General features: G+C 42.8%; 1 protein-coding gene across 6 annotated transcripts in view; it reads left to right on the plus strand.

Annotated features, from left to right (window-relative positions):
- Positions 1-15,391, plus strand: part of KIAA0319 — a 92,660-nt gene that overhangs the window by 64,844 nt on the left and 12,425 nt on the right. For 3 of the 6 annotated variants that reach the window (XR_014232465.1, XR_014232466.1, XR_014232467.1), the window contains exons 15-19: positions 1,374-1,516; positions 3,208-3,330; positions 4,572-4,662; positions 6,454-6,545; positions 9,110-14,049. Coding sequence is in view for 3 of the 6 variants with exons in the window: in XM_082346323.1 (XP_082202449.1) it covers positions 1,374-1,516; positions 3,208-3,330; positions 4,572-4,662; positions 6,454-6,545; positions 9,110-9,288 (628 nt within the window). In the remaining 3 variants the exon portion in view is untranslated. Of the gene's footprint in view, positions 1-1,373; positions 1,517-3,207; positions 3,331-4,571; positions 4,663-6,453; positions 6,546-9,109; positions 14,050-15,391 lie in introns of those variants that run through there. The other 3 variants (XM_082346323.1, XM_082346324.1, XM_082346325.1) reach the window with 1 other exon arrangement.

Raw genomic sequence — 15,391 nt, forward strand, 5'->3', positions numbered from 1 at the left:
TGCCAATAAGCACATGAAAAGATGCTCAGCATCACTAGCTATTAGGGAAATGCAAAATCACATTGAGATACCACTTCACACCCACCAGGATGGCTGTAATCCAGAAGACAGACCATAACAAATGTTGACAAGTATATGGAAAAACTGGAACACTCATACGTAGCTGGTGGGAATGTAAATGGTGTAGCCACTGGGGAAAACAGTTTGTCAGTTCCTCAAAATGTTAAATGTAGAGCTACCATACGACCCAGTCATTCTGCTCCTGGGTATATAACCAAGAGAAATGATAAACATATGTCCATACGAAATCTGGCACGTGGGAGACTCAAGAGGGAGGAGATATGGGGATATATGTATATGTATAGCTGATTCACTTTGGTATAAAGCAGAAACTAACACACCATTGTAAAGCAATTATACTCCAATAAAGATGTTAAAAAAAAGAAATCTGGCACTTGAACATTCACAGTGGCATTATTCATATAGCCAAAAAGTAGATACAATCCAAATGTCATCGACTGATGAGTGGATAAATAAAATGAGATATAGTCATACAATGGAATAATATTTGGCAATTCAAAGGAGGGGGAAATACTGATATATGCTACAACTTGGATGAGCTTTGAAAACATCATGCTAAGTGAAAGAAGCCAGATGCAAAATGCCTCATATATATTCCATTTATATCAAAAGCCCAGAATAATTAAACCTACAGAGACAGAAAGTAGATTAGTGGTTGGCAGGAGCTGGGGGGCGGTATGGGGGTGACTGTTAATGGGTGTGGAGTTTCTGTGATGATGGAAATGTTCTGGAATTAGATGGTGGTGATGGTTGCACAACTTTGTGAATATACTAAAGGCCACTGAATTGTACACTTCAGAAGGGTGACTTTTGGGAGTTCCCTGGTGGCCTAGTGGTTAGGATTCTGGGCTTTCACTGCCTTGGCCCCAGGTTCAATCACTGGTCTGGGAACTGAGATCCTGCAAGCTGCACAGCACTGCCAAAAAAAAAAAAAAAAAAGGGTGACTTTTTATTGTAAGTGTATTATATCTCAACAAAAAGGTAAAAATGAAGATGTGTCTGAAAGTTCTCATTCTGTGTGTGGTTATGTCTGTTTGCGCACACATATACATTGCTCCTTTTATCCAAAGGTCTATCTATCATCCGCTGAACTCTGGGACCAAAGAGCCTTTATTTGTGAATGGAAACCGATCAATCCCTTGGCCCTCAGAATACACCCCTATGTCCTTGCCAAGCGGCAGAGCTGTGGCCGTCTGTCTTCTCAGCCCCACAGGTCAGACGGCTGGAGTGGGTGTGTCACATTGGTCACTGAGTAACCGTGCGGCTGGCCTCTCTCTCTGTCTCCTCTGCAGCACCGTGATTGTGTTTTATGTACAGACTGGGCCACCTTTCAAGGTCCTCAAAGCTGCGGAAGTGGCCCGAAATCTGCACAGGCGGCTCTCGAAGGAAAAGGCTGATTTCTTGCTTTTCAAAGTCTTGAGGATTGACACAGCAGGTATGTCCCCTATCAGAAATATTCTTTTTTATTTTTATTTTTAAAGTTCAAGTAATGTAAATACCTAATTGTTGTATATTCAGAATTGGATTCCACTGGACTAGACATCCCATCCAATTAAATGCAATGGGAGTCTTATAGAAACATACGTAACTACCCAGGTTAAAGGAAAAGATTTTTCGGAGGAGGTGAAATATGATTTGGTTCCTATATGGCGGGACAGTAGCCAGGTCTCATAGTCTTTTTTGACTTAAGTAGGAATGACGTTCAATATTTCATTATCTTTCCAATTTCTCCATGTCAACCCCTACGGGAATATTCTAAAAGAATCAGATTTGCTGATCGTGGCTATGTTTTACTGGCACAAAAAGAGGACATGTGGACATCTTTGCTTTAGCATCCAGGGATTTGTTTTGCATTTATTTCTCCAGCTGGTTTCCTGCAACATACATTTGCCAACTATGCTTTGTCTTTGAGAGAAACTGGAGAAAAACAACAGTTATGGTCTGTTTTTAAAACCATATTCTTTCATACTGGTCATTGTCAGAGATTTCATACTTAGATGGTCAGAACAGTATTAAAAGATAAGTGTTATTGGTTGGAAGAGCCATGTTTATATAATTTATTGACCTGGGACATCGTGCCTTAGGTTGTGAACATGGTGTTATGTAGACTCTTGGAAATTTAAGATAGCTTTTAAGTGCCCTCCAGTGGCACCGCTTTTCTTAGTGGCTTGCCTGCCGCCTCTTCCTGGCACCAAACTCATTCATATGTGTGGAAGGAAATGTGGTCTTTATCCCAGGTCTCTGTCCCCACCTTCCAAGGAACATGAATCCCTTATTATGTTAAAGGGGTCATTTCAATAGACACTGGGGCCTGTGATACCATTTGCGGAGTAAAATTTAATTTGTTTCAGATGTATACCTATCCACAATTGACTTTCTTTGTAATATGGAGTAAATTAATTTTTTAAGAACTCCTTCTTTTCCAGCTACAAAAGTAATATTTATTTATTGTAGGAAATTTGGAATATCCAAGAAGACAAAAAAAATTAGAATAATCCTTTAGATGCTAGAGTCTAGAATTCCCACCATCCGAAGATAACTTTTGTTAATATTTTGATGTTTTTCCTTCTAGTTCCCCCATCTCTAGAAACACGTAATACAATCAGGATAATTTGATATATAATTTTTTAATCTGGTATTTAACTTCAAATCATATTATGATCATTTTCTCAAATCTTTTAAAATTCATCCCTCAATAACATATTCATGACCTCACAGTACTCCATCCTAGATATGTTCCACAACTTATACAACCAATCCCCTACTCACAGACCTCAGGTTGATTTTAAATAATGCTGCAATGTAGATAAATCTTTGTGCACATCCCCAGTCGTTTTCACTGGATAAATTCTTAGAATTTCTCTGTCTTAAGCCAAAGGGTGCTACGTTTCTGCTACATGATTAAGGCTTTTGTTTCACAGTGCAGGTGTTGGCATATTTCTGCCATTTGCTTCCAGATGAGATTGTCGATTCGAGAGACTTTCCCTGGGACCCCTGTTCATAGTGTAGGAGTCTCTTGATTCAACGAGATGCCTCTGTTCAGGGTCTATGCTATGAAAAGACACAGCTGAAGCCAGGGAGCCCCTTTTCTCCATGGTGACCTCTGCCCCACTCGCCTCCTTGCAGGGTGCCTCCTGAAGTGTTCTGGCCATGGTCACTGTGACCCCATCACAAAGCGCTGCATTTGCTCGCAGTTGTGGATGGAGAACCTGATCCAGCGTTATATCCAGGATGGGGAAAGCAACTGTGGTGAGTCCTGGTGTGGTGGTGGCTTTGGGTGAGGAGCCTTCAGACAAATCATTCTGAACTGTCAGAAAGATCTGCCTAGCTTTGCATCTGTAAATTCAACCCTTTTCTCACCCGAAGCCAAGTGAACGAGCTCACGTGGTGATGGGTTAAGATCCCCCCACAGTTCACCTTGGTGGTGTGTTTAAGGCTTTTCGTAAAACTTCCCGATGAGGAGATTCACCTTGGCAGAGCAGATTTGGCTAACCATCGCTGGCATTGCTGAGAAGGTTGCTTTGGGCTACCTGGTCCCCATTTCCAGATTGCACCTGCCTTGGCTTGAGCTGAGTGTGACCTTCTGGTGAAGTGGTCCCTGGTGTGGACCTGGCTGCAATCAGATGAACAAGAAAACTGGCCCATTCTTCCAGGCTGTCTGCCCAAGCAGGCACCAGAAATTGGAACCACCTCCTCAGCTGGCCAAGCTGGTGCCCTTAAGTCTCTTCTGAGGAGGGAACTGTATTTCAATGCCAGTCTATTCCTAAGAGTAATTTTGTTTTCTTGGGAATGTAGATGGACATAATTGGCCAAAAAATTAGGACGAGCTGACTGCCAAATTATGTTCCCACTCTCTACTACATAAAAATTTGAAAATAGCCAGCCCTTGGATTGTTATTCCAAGGAGCATGTATAACATTTAATAGAGGTAAACCTTTTGTCTTTGCTCCATTGGTTTCTCTCTTCCTGAGTTGCTGGTGCAGAACTTTTTACCTTGGATTTCCACAAGGTGTGGGGGAAGTGAAGATCAGGTAGCTTCTGAGCGGCTGTCTGGCTCTGTGAAAAGCATCTTCATGTCATAGGCGACCATACAAATACTTTACTTGCTTTATTCAAACCAGGCCAGAGCTAGTTTTGAGGTTCTGTGATTCTGGAATGAATATTTTGATGTGACTTTCATGGGTGTTTAAGAGGCCTTACTTCTTAACTGATGAATTTATTTTTTCAGATTATTCTGTTCTCAGGTCAGTGTGAAATATGTGCTCCATGAGGTCCCTGAACCAGTTGGATGAAAGTCGGGTGGTTTTAAGTTGTTCTTGATTTATTTGTATTTCACCCTGCTTAAGCTCTCGACCAGCCTGGCGAGGTGGTAGCAGCACCGCAGATGGCTTTGCTTGTAAGGACTCAGAAATATTCATTGTGAGTCATTGAAATAAAGCTGTTTTGCAAATGGTATGTAACATGTCCACTCTGGTTTTCTTGTTTTTCAGAGTGGAGTGTATTCTATGTGACAACATTGGCTCTAACTCTTGTCGTGCTAACAGGGGGTTTAACTTGGCTTTGCATCTGCTGCTGCAAGAGGTACCTGGCACGCTTACTTATGTCTTTGAAAGAAAGACGCAACATTGAAGGTGATATGACAGTTTTAGCGGCTTTTGCTCGGGTTTGTGAAGCTGCTGAACTGTTTGACAGTCACTCTTTTTATGAAGAGAAACTCGACTTTAAAAGTACTTTATAATGCATTCTCCCCCACGAGGCTTATGTGCCTTTTTTTCATTGCAGCTCTCATATTTTCTAGAAGATTCAGTGATTCTGTATCAAATCTAATGCTCTTTTCTATCAGTGTCGCATTATGTTCGCTAGAACAGTACCTAAGTGGCCTGACTAATCCGCCCTCGGTAGAGAAAGGAGTTGTAGAAGTAGACTGATCCAAACGGTAGATTTACATTATTTTACGTATGTGAAGCAACAATCTAATCTACCTGAATTCTATTTCATAAATGCAAAACTTTAAGCGAAGTGAATACTATCACCAAAGAGAGGTTTTGCTTTAGATTTTTCCTTCTTCTTTTTTCCCATGGAGCTGACCGCTGAGAAGCCCCAGAGCCGCCTAGTTGTCCGAACCTTCCATAACCACATGCTTGACCCTCTATAAGGAGATTTGTAGGAACAGTGATTACTCAAGTCCTTAGAAGACAGCATTGGGTCCACTTTTCCTATATGGAACTCTATAAATGCTCTCCAAAGAAGACATGATAAAAAGAAATAATGGTTATACCATAATAATAGTTATTTTTCAGAGATCACTTATCAATTTTTTTAGTTTTATTTGTGGTTATTTTCCCAAAGGTAGGCCTGGTGAAAGGGAGCACAGACATTTAGAGGCCTCCATCCCATTAAGTTTTCCCAGAACCATCTGGGATGATGGTCACCTTGCTGTGCTTGGCTTTAAAAATTCTGCAGCTTTGTGACATTTGTATCCAGTAGATGAGGATGATGATGATGAGAGTGATTGACTGTGAGCATTTATTAAGTATCTGCCATTGTGATGAATGGTTCTAAGTGCTTTCTGTGTATTATCTTATTTAGTCCTCCTATCTACCATATGAGAAAGGGACTATTCTTACTCCCATTTTACAGGTGGGAACATGGAATCACAGAGGTAACAAAAAAATGATCTCAAAGTCACCCCGAGAGTAAACCCAGGGTTAGAGGCCCATGCTGTTAATCACCAAGCTGTCAGAAAATTGCCTTTGTTTGTTCTCTACATATCTTACCATAGTGTTGATGTGTATTTTCAAATTATCCCCTGAAGCATAGGATGAGGTACATAGGATCAGCCCAGTTGTTTTTATGTGTTGACTGAGTTCTTGCTTATTCCTTTGGGGGAATTTATTATCATTTCTGTTGTTTTTTTCTGATTGCCAGTTACATCATCTTTTCATTCCTGCCTCTTTGGACATCTCAGGATAGTATAGGTTCAGGGGAAAACTTGCTAATCCAGGTTTTTATGAGGAAGGAATGACTCATGGAGAAAAGCTTGCTAGGCCAACACACAGGTATTGAGAGTTTCTGGGAAGGTCCCTGGCACCTCAGCCTGAGGATTAGGTGAGAGCCTGCAGTTAGGAGGGTGATAGCAGTAGGGCCGTTCTTACTCTGACATGTGTTTCTTCAAGATGCACGATGTACCCCAGACTCACCAAACTCAGATCTGGCTGTGTATGCATATCCTTAATAAAAGATGCCAATTAATAGAACGTAATAAATTCTAAAGGCAAAACATTTCCTTTGGTGTCCTCCACGTGTTTTAAATCCTGGATCCTAGTTACCCTTTCTGAGAATCTGAGTTGACCTTTTCTTTGTTCTTTTCAGACGAAAAAGGACTAAAATAAGGAAAAAAACAAAGTACACAATCCTGGATAACATGGATGACCAGGAAAGAATGGAGCTGAGGCCCAAATATGGTAAGGCAGCCTCCAAGATGATTTCCTGGTGCCTTTCCATTATTTGATCCAGGTGTCTGAGAGTCACCGTAGGTGAAGGGAGAACAGCAGGCTGGAGTGGGCGCTTTAACCGGGGAGGAAGAGCAAGGCTGGGATTCTGTGAAGAAAATCAACCTACTTCGATCCCGGGGATATGCTACCTGGGAGGCGATAGTTGTATTATACACGCAATGAAATCTTGGCAAAGTGCTTTGAGGCATGAATGGGTGAGGGATAGGAAATGCCTATTATTGGTCGAACCAAATGACCCCAGGAAGAAGACTGCTTTTCAAACAGGTGTCCCCAGTGCCTGGCTTTTCTCTACTCATGGTTGGAGGGTGGGGCCTGTGATGCTGTTTCACCCTGGCTCATCTCTGACCGCTGTTCCCTTTAGGTCTGCCACCCACAAAATGCCGCAAAATAACATTTGGACTTCAAAACCAAACATTTTTCAGCATCTGCATTAGCTAATCAGCCATGTGTATAGATGGACACAAAAGCTTTTACAAAAAATTGACTTTGTTCACAGCATGAATTGATCCCCATGCTGAGAGCTACCTCTTGCCCACCTCAGTTAACTCTCTGATTCTCACTTATTAACTCTTGGAGACTAAAGGAACCTTCTCTGGCCCTCTGAGGCTGCTTAGCACTGATTCTATGGACTTGTCACAATTCTGGATTGATGACTAAACTGATTCTTACAGAGGGCTGTAGTCACTTTCGAAGTTGTGAGATGCAGAACGTTGTCCACGGCAAATGTCACGTATCTACCCTCTGCACAGACCCTGAGTTAGGCCCTGGAGATGGGGAGGAGAATGAAGCACAGGGCCTGCCTTGGGGCACTCAGAGCCCAGGGGAGGATAATTACACCAGAGTCAGGGTCCTACAGAAGCCGGACGATGCCCTGTAGGAACACAGGGGCCAGAATGACTGAGCATGTATGGAGAGTGTGGTTCGGGCCTTTGGCAGGGGAAGCTTCTCAGGAAATCCACATAATAGCATGCATTTATCAAGTGCTCACCATCTGTATTACATAATTAATATCAGAGGTGTTATAAAGAGACTTTGTACCTAAGAGCTCAAAGTGCTTTTGGGTGCATTGTCTCACCCACCTGCCTCCTAAAATACACTCCCCGCTTCTGACAGTCTTGTTTCTACTCACAGTGCCCCCGTGCTCCTCATTACCAGGCTCTAAACCTCAGACACTGGTGCTTGGTCCAGGATGCCTTGTCCCCACTCCAGCCACTCCATCTTGCCTAATCTCTTGCCGTCTTTCCTCATCGTTCTCACCACCACCCTAGTTCAGACCCTTGTGATCTCACCTGTGGACTAATAGTAACAACAGTAATAGTTAGCAGGTACTTAATGTTTACTATGTAGGAGGTACCATTCTATGCACTTTACCACTGAATTCCGATCCTGCCAACAGCTCTATGATTATACCCATTTTACAGAAAGGGAAACTGAGGCACAGAAAAGTTCAGCAAGTTGCCCAAGTAACAGAGCTAGTAGGCACCAAAGGCAGGTGGGACAGGCCGTCTGCTCCAGAGCCTGGGCTCCCTTCCTCCATGCTGTGCTGCTCCGTGTGTGTGGCTGGCTCTCCAGTTACTCCTCTTTCTTCCTTCTGTCCTGCCACTGGGTTTTAGTAATATCTTAAAACAACATTTTAATCGTGTCACTCTTTTGCTAGTAGGACAAAATCCAAACTTCATGGCTTCCCTTGGATTCACGTGCTTTTCTATGAGGTTCCAGCCTCTTTGGTTTTTTTTTGCATTTCCTACGTGAATCATTTGCTGCAGACTGCTTTCTGCAAATACTTCTGGATGCCTCCGCATACTCCATGCTCCTCCACTGTCCTCCTGTCCAAACCCTTCACTCTCTTCAAATCCCATCCTGTGTGAACCACCCCTGAAGCTTATAAGTATGCGCTTATCTCTTCTTGATTCATGTAAAATTTATTTTTAAAACTTTCTTGCCTGTCATGAACCCTCATCTCGTCTTTGTCTTACATCCTTAGCTAGACACTATAAATTCTTTGAGAGCAGGGGTCACATACCTATCTCTTCTCTTATTTTAACTCCCAGCAATCAAATATTCTACTAAAAATATTTGATGGGAACAAGTGGTAAAATCATAATGGTTTTCATTTACTGAGTGCTTACTAAGTGGTAAATGCCGGCAAGAGCTTTACATGCAGGAGTTCACTTAACCCTCACCATAAACCCGTGGAGTAGACGCTTTATTATCTCCTAATTTAATAGATGAGGAGACTGAAAGCCCAGAGAGGTTAGGTACCTTGCCCAGGGTCACACAGCTGGTGAGTGACAAAGCTTGGGCTCAAGCTCAGCAGTGATTCCAAAGCCCCTGTTAATACTCACTAGGAAACCCCAACCGCCTGCTGCGTTGTGAGTGATCGTTTTGCATGTGCAGCGCGCATGGCTCCGTGCATGGGACCAGAATGACGGACAGCTGAGAGGGAAAGAATGACGGACAGCTGAGAGGGAAAATGCCCTCCCCCCAAGATGCATCCGTCTGCTTCTCCCTAGGTATTAAGCACCGAAGCACAGAACACAACTCCAGCCTGATGGTGTCTGAGTCTGAGTTTGACAGTGATCAGGACACAATCTTCAGCCGAGAGAGGATGGAGCGAGGGAATCCAAAGGTTTGCATGAATGGATCCATCAGAAACGGAGCTTGCTTCAGCTATTGCTCAAAGGACAGATAATGGAGCGGTTGTGAAATGGAAGGACGCCCACAGGAATCCTTTAATCCAGGACAGTCAGTGGGAGTTAAAAACAAAACTAACTCTTGTTAGAATAGCGTGTTCCCATCCTTTCACACTGGGCTGGAGGTGTGTCCCCGTATTTTAAAAGACCTGTCTTCCTGGGGTTTTTGAGACACAAACCAAAACAAAAACATTGCTCTTTTAACTGAGATGCTTGTCAATGGGAATAAAGGTTGGGTAAGACGCTAAGGTATATACTTAAAAGAGTTTTGTGTTTTTGTAGCTGGCACAGTGTTATGTTCCTATGTTAAGAGAAGGATTAACCTGTTTCTATCTGCAGACCCTTGTGGAGGATGAGTTCAACATGATGTAAAGAGGGCCAATTTCTCTTAGGAGCTGTGATTGCCTTTAAAGACGACTTTCCAAGCGTGGTTTCTGTCGTAGGACCCTTGGAGTCCGAGGGCTGTGTGTCTATATATATATATATATATATATATATATATATATGAGATACTTTATCTGAGGAATGGCTTGTCCTCTGTCCAGCAAGTTTTCTGTGCTGAAGAGACACCCATACAGAGCCCAGCTCTCCTGTTTTCGCTCCTTCGCTACGGCCAACCGCCATTTCTGTGCTCTCTCTAGAGAGCAGCTCTTGGAAGTTCAAGAGCTAAATAAGAATTGTATTCTGAGGACTGGAGGCAACAGAGAGGGAGGTGGGGTTTGCTGACTTGTAGGTTGAAGGTTGAAGGTAGCATTTTAGCGTGTTTCACCTTTTCTTTCTCTGAGAAAAACGAGCCACACCGAGGCCTCTCTCAGCCCCAGTTTACATGAAACACAGGAAAAATGATTATTAATTCCTTAGACATTTATTGAGTATGTGCTATAGGCCATGCATTTGGACCTCTATCAGTAGGAATAAAGACTCAGCAGCTTTGTAATATATAGAGTCGGGCCTCCGTGTCCACGGATGCAGGACCTGTAGGGATGTGGGCCCCATGGATGCAGAGGTGGGAGGGTGGGGGAGGGCCGACTGTATTCCCAAACTCTGAAATACAATCAGTCTTAATGAGGATGGTGTGCTTATGATACTCGGCCCCTACAGGTACTTTCCCGAATAACTTGACATAGATATCCACTTCATATGTTTAAAAATATATTTATTAAACCATTTTCTACTAAATATCTTATTTTAAATATGTGAAAAAAAAATTAAAACATCCCCAACTACAGAGCAGCACCCCAGAGCAAGGACTTGGAGTTAATTGTAGCCTGACAAGTTGGTTAGCTGATGATCGTTCCCCATCCGCCCAAGGTCCTGAGGCTGGGGGCCTGGGTGGTGCCCTTGGCATTCTTTGTGGAGAGATTAGAATCAGAGGTGGGGCCCGTCACAGACAAGCGTGACCACACCTAAGCAATATTCTGTTGCACAAGCTTCTGTCACACGAGGGGAAAACTAGGATTGCTTTGCTATGACTAAGTGGAGAAGCAAAGTGATTAAACTGTCAGGTTTAAATCATCAGGACAGGACAATAGAGAAAACAGTTCCCATGGGCCTTTGAAAAAAATTAAGCTTTCCGGTGCTTTTGTTCTTGCCGCTAATATTCATCCTCATGAGACCGTCTTATTTTTAATTATTCTACTTTATAGGGAATGGCAAAAAAAAAAAAGTAAAAAGCACAGGAGTGTGATTTTATTTTTAAAATAATTTCTCTGCTTATGTCTACACTATCTGTATAGCCAGCCGGTTCAATACTATCGATGGTGTTAGAAGGAAAATGTGATGCTTTTTACATGAATATTTAGCTTCATACACTTAAAATCTGCCCTACCCAGTGGCCAGGGTTATGTTATTTTTGTGCACAACTGGAAATTTCTGGCACAGAGGATGGCAGCCTCAATATGAGGTCAGTAGAGCACAATGATGGAGAAGGGAGTGATCATCTGTTACGTGCTATGTACATAATACACGTATTTTACATACTCCATTAATCCTTACAGTCATCCTGGAAAAGTAGATATTATTCTCATGTTGCACATAATGAAGGCCCAGAGAGTTTAAGTAACTTGCTCAAGGTCACGGCCAATTAGTGGTGGATCTAGGAATCGAATGCAAATTTTGTAAGCTGCAAAGTCCGTGGATTCCTCCCTCCTCCCCTACACAAAGAACTCCCACCTCCAAGTGTTGGAGGGCAAATTCTGGTGGACCTTTTGGACCACTTGGAAGTTCTGTTCCTAGGACCAAGGATTCCCTTTGTGAAGAAAGCAAAAGACAAAGGGAGAGAAGCCTGCCTCATCTCTTCTGTTGGATCACCCCCAGGGCCACCCCTCCAGGTCACTCCTCCTTTTCTGTCTCCAGCCCAGCTGGTCTGATCTTTCCACCACAGATGGATCTTGAATCTATGGTGGAGCAGAAATAAAGACCACACCAGTGATCAGAAAGTGGGTCCTCTCTTGTCATCAGAGGAGCAGAGCGCGAGGTGGAATGGCAGCCAACATTCTTCTCCTGTGCACTTTGCATTAAGGGCCTTGGGAAGATGAAGCTCACTAGGAGCTGAGGATAGATGAGAAAAGCGGGGCCCGAGAATGTGGGAGAGGGCATTGGTAGGGCTCACAGGCTGACAAGATTCTTAGCTGCTTTGGCTGAAGTCTTGGTTTTATTTTTCTTAATGTTACCTTTTCCCCATGTATTGACAACGTATCATTTCCAATATAACACTATTAAACATATATGCTGATCTGAATAAAGGTGTCTGTATTCTCTGTAACGCCTCCTTGTTGTTGTGGAGGATGGGAATACTTATTCTTTACGCTTCTGTGTGGAGGGATTTCCCTGGAGTAGGAGGCAGCAGGCTGGCCCACGACCTGTTTTTGTGCAGCCGGTGAGCTAAGAATGGTGTTTACATTTTCAAATGGTTGAAAAAAAATAGCATTCTGTGACACGTGAAACTCACATGGAATTCAGATGTCAGTGTCCATAAATAAAGTCTTACTGGAACACAGGCACACTCATTCATTCCTTTGTGCTACAACAATAGAGATGAGTAGTTTCAACAGAGACTGTGTCCCAAGCCTAAAATATCTACTCTCTGAACCCTTACAGAAAAAATTTGCTGGAGCCTAGAGTAGCACCCCTGGCTCCCTCCTCCCCATGGGGGACAGGATTTGGGGAGGCACTGAGAGCGCTCAGTGCTGCCTGTCTTCTCTCCCCTGCTTGGATTCGGCTGCCTGCCGGCTGCCAAAACAGTACATTCCCCTGGTTTCTCTGACATTAATGGGTAGTCTACCCTTTGCTGGAAAATGCCTTCAGCTGGGGGAGGTGCAAGTTAGATTAAGGGGTGTGTGTGCTTAAACTACAGCCCCTAATCTAGTTTCCATCATCCGTGTGACTCTTGCATGGAAAAATTGGTGAAATTGGTATAAAGATCGTATGAACGGTATATATTTCCTGGTTTTGATATTGTGTTAGTTATGTAAGATGTTAAGCTCTGGGGGAAGCTAGGTGAAGGGTACACAGGAATCTATTACTTTTGCAACTTCCTGTGAACTTAAAATTACACTATGCCCTCTGTATCCGCAGATGCAGAACCACGGATTCGAAGGGCCGATTGTACAGTGCTATTTACATCAGAGACTTGAGCATGGGTGGATTTTGGGACCCATGGGGGTACTGGAACCAATCTCCCACGGATACTGAGGGACAACTGTATTTAAAAATAAAAAGTCAAAAGATTTTGAGGGGAAACATACAGATTCATGATTAATCGCGAAACACTAGAAGCGTTTCCATTAGTCAGGAACAAGTTTTTTAAAAAGGCAAAACCATCATTTCTCCTACTAAATGGTCCATAGAGCCTCCCTTTTTGAGATGAGCTTAGCGAACAGCCAAGCTTCCTTTATTTGAAGCCTACACGGTGAGAGTTACTACCTCTGTTCTCCTGAAGATGAGCCCAGAGTTGCAGTGCTGAGTCTTAGTACAACAGGACAAAGCACATAGCCTTATATAATCTGACAGAACATCTGAAAAACGTCCTTGTCCACTAAACCACCGGGACAGTGGTGTTGTCTGTGGTCTAAATTGTGGCTACTCCTTCCTGGTTAGCTGATAAAATGGATGGATTATAGGTAAATTTACAGACCACCAATTTCCAAATCCATTTCCACTCATTTATAAATAGCACACAAATAGAATATCCCTGTAGCCTTTCAACACTCAGACCATGCAGGACCTGTTCTTTTTCCAGACAGGTTTCCCACACTTGATAAATGAAAACCACACTAATTTGCTTTTTAAATTTGTTGCAAGCTAAATCAGAGATAAAGCAGCTGTAACAGGTGAAAATTTCCTGTTAGAAATAGTAGGAAGATGAAAATACACTGGCTTCTAAGCAGAGGCCTAGGCCAAGCATTGAACAAACCCACAAATTGAGAGTATAAAAAATGAACAGAGACTTCAATTAAATAGAGTCGGGTGACCAGAAGGGGGAGCTCTCACACCCTGTGATGATAGTAAAGCCCAACAGGAAGAAGGAAGACTTCTCTTTCCTGGTAAGGACTCAGCCAATGAAAATTCATGAAGTTTTTAATTGTAACCCTCCCAACTTCCCTTTCCTCCCTATAAAAGTGTTCTCCTTCCCTTGCTGGGTGGGGGCTTGCAAGCGGCTTGCCGTGGCTGGCACTGTTTTGCAATTCTCTGCCGATACCAAATAAACCCATTTTGCTGGAGAAATATTTGGGAGTCTGTTTGTTTCAGGTCAACAAGAGGTAAGTGGATCGTTTCTCCTGGTAACAAAGTAATTTGAAAAATCAAAAGCAGGTTAAGAGAAATGCATGCAATAAGTGGAATGACAAAGGGAGATGTGTATTCTTTCTTCCAGAGAAAACCTTACCTTTGTTCAAGGCCTACTGATACAATTTGGATTCAATGAGGCCACGTGAAATTTCTTAGAATATAAATGAACACTGGATGAAAATATAAGATATGCTGTTTAAATAATTAAGTGATTATATCTGAATGGCAGGGTTTCAGAAATGTCTTCCTCATACATTTCTGTATACAAAAAAACCCAACCTTTGAAAAAAGTACATAATGGATAACAGTAGCACATGTAGAGGAGAGAAGCTGGTGAATTTGAGAAAGCTGGAGGCTACTCCTTTCTTAGGCAACCACACCTGCAAACCAGGTAAATTGTCAATTTAGTTCAGCAAACATTTAATGAGCGCGAACCATACGACAGGCCTGTTACTAAGTCTAAGCTTGTACTGCTCACTGCACAACAGGCCAATAATCAAGAGACAAGGAATAACGACTTTATTCGGAAAGCCAGCAAACCGAGAAGAACATGCCCCAAAGAACCATCTTGCCTGAGTTAGAATGCAGGCTTCTTTTATACTAAAAGGGGAGGGAGTAAAGTCAGACATTTCCTGGTTCGGGTCGGCCTCTGTAGGGGATATGTTAATTTCTTCCTCCTTGCAGTCATTCACAGGTGGGCCTGGTCAGGATGTTTCCTGTGAGCTAAACAGGTATTTTAGCTTAATGCTCATTACCTGGGAAGCAGGGTTCCCAGAGATGGGCCGTTATGTATAGTTTAAGCTCATAGGCAACATCCCTTTAGTGATTAACTTGTAATAGAATGCAAAACGTTCTTCCCTGTTACAGGCTGTCCTGTAGGAAGGTGCTAGGGTACCAAACTTCACAGGCAGGTTCCCTGCCCAAGAGATTCACAGACTAGTAAAGGGAGCACCATTTATACATGTAGGAGAGGAAAAATAATTTTCCCTCTACCTTTCTGAGTTCTTGGCCGAGACCACTGCAATGAAAGATTAACAAGAGAAAGACAAACAGAAGTTTATTAACATGTATATCTCATGTAAACATGGGACACACTCAGGGAGAAATGAGTAACTCGAAGAGGTGGCTTAAAACTTCAGCTGACAGAACATTTCAACAAAGAACAATAAATCTCTGGAGAGATGACAGGACAGAGGAAAGCAGCTGTAGGCTTTCAAGGGCGGAGATAAAGGCTAGTTAGTAAAATTTGTTATTTAGATTCCAGGCTGATTGGGCCTGAAGTTGTCTCTGGGAGTTAACCTTTGTCCTTCCCTC

The sequence above is a fragment of the Balaenoptera borealis genome (genome assembly GCF_965194805.1).
Source record: "Balaenoptera borealis genome assembly, chromosome: 12".
NCBI lineage: Eukaryota > Metazoa > Chordata > Mammalia > Artiodactyla > Balaenopteridae > Balaenoptera > Balaenoptera borealis.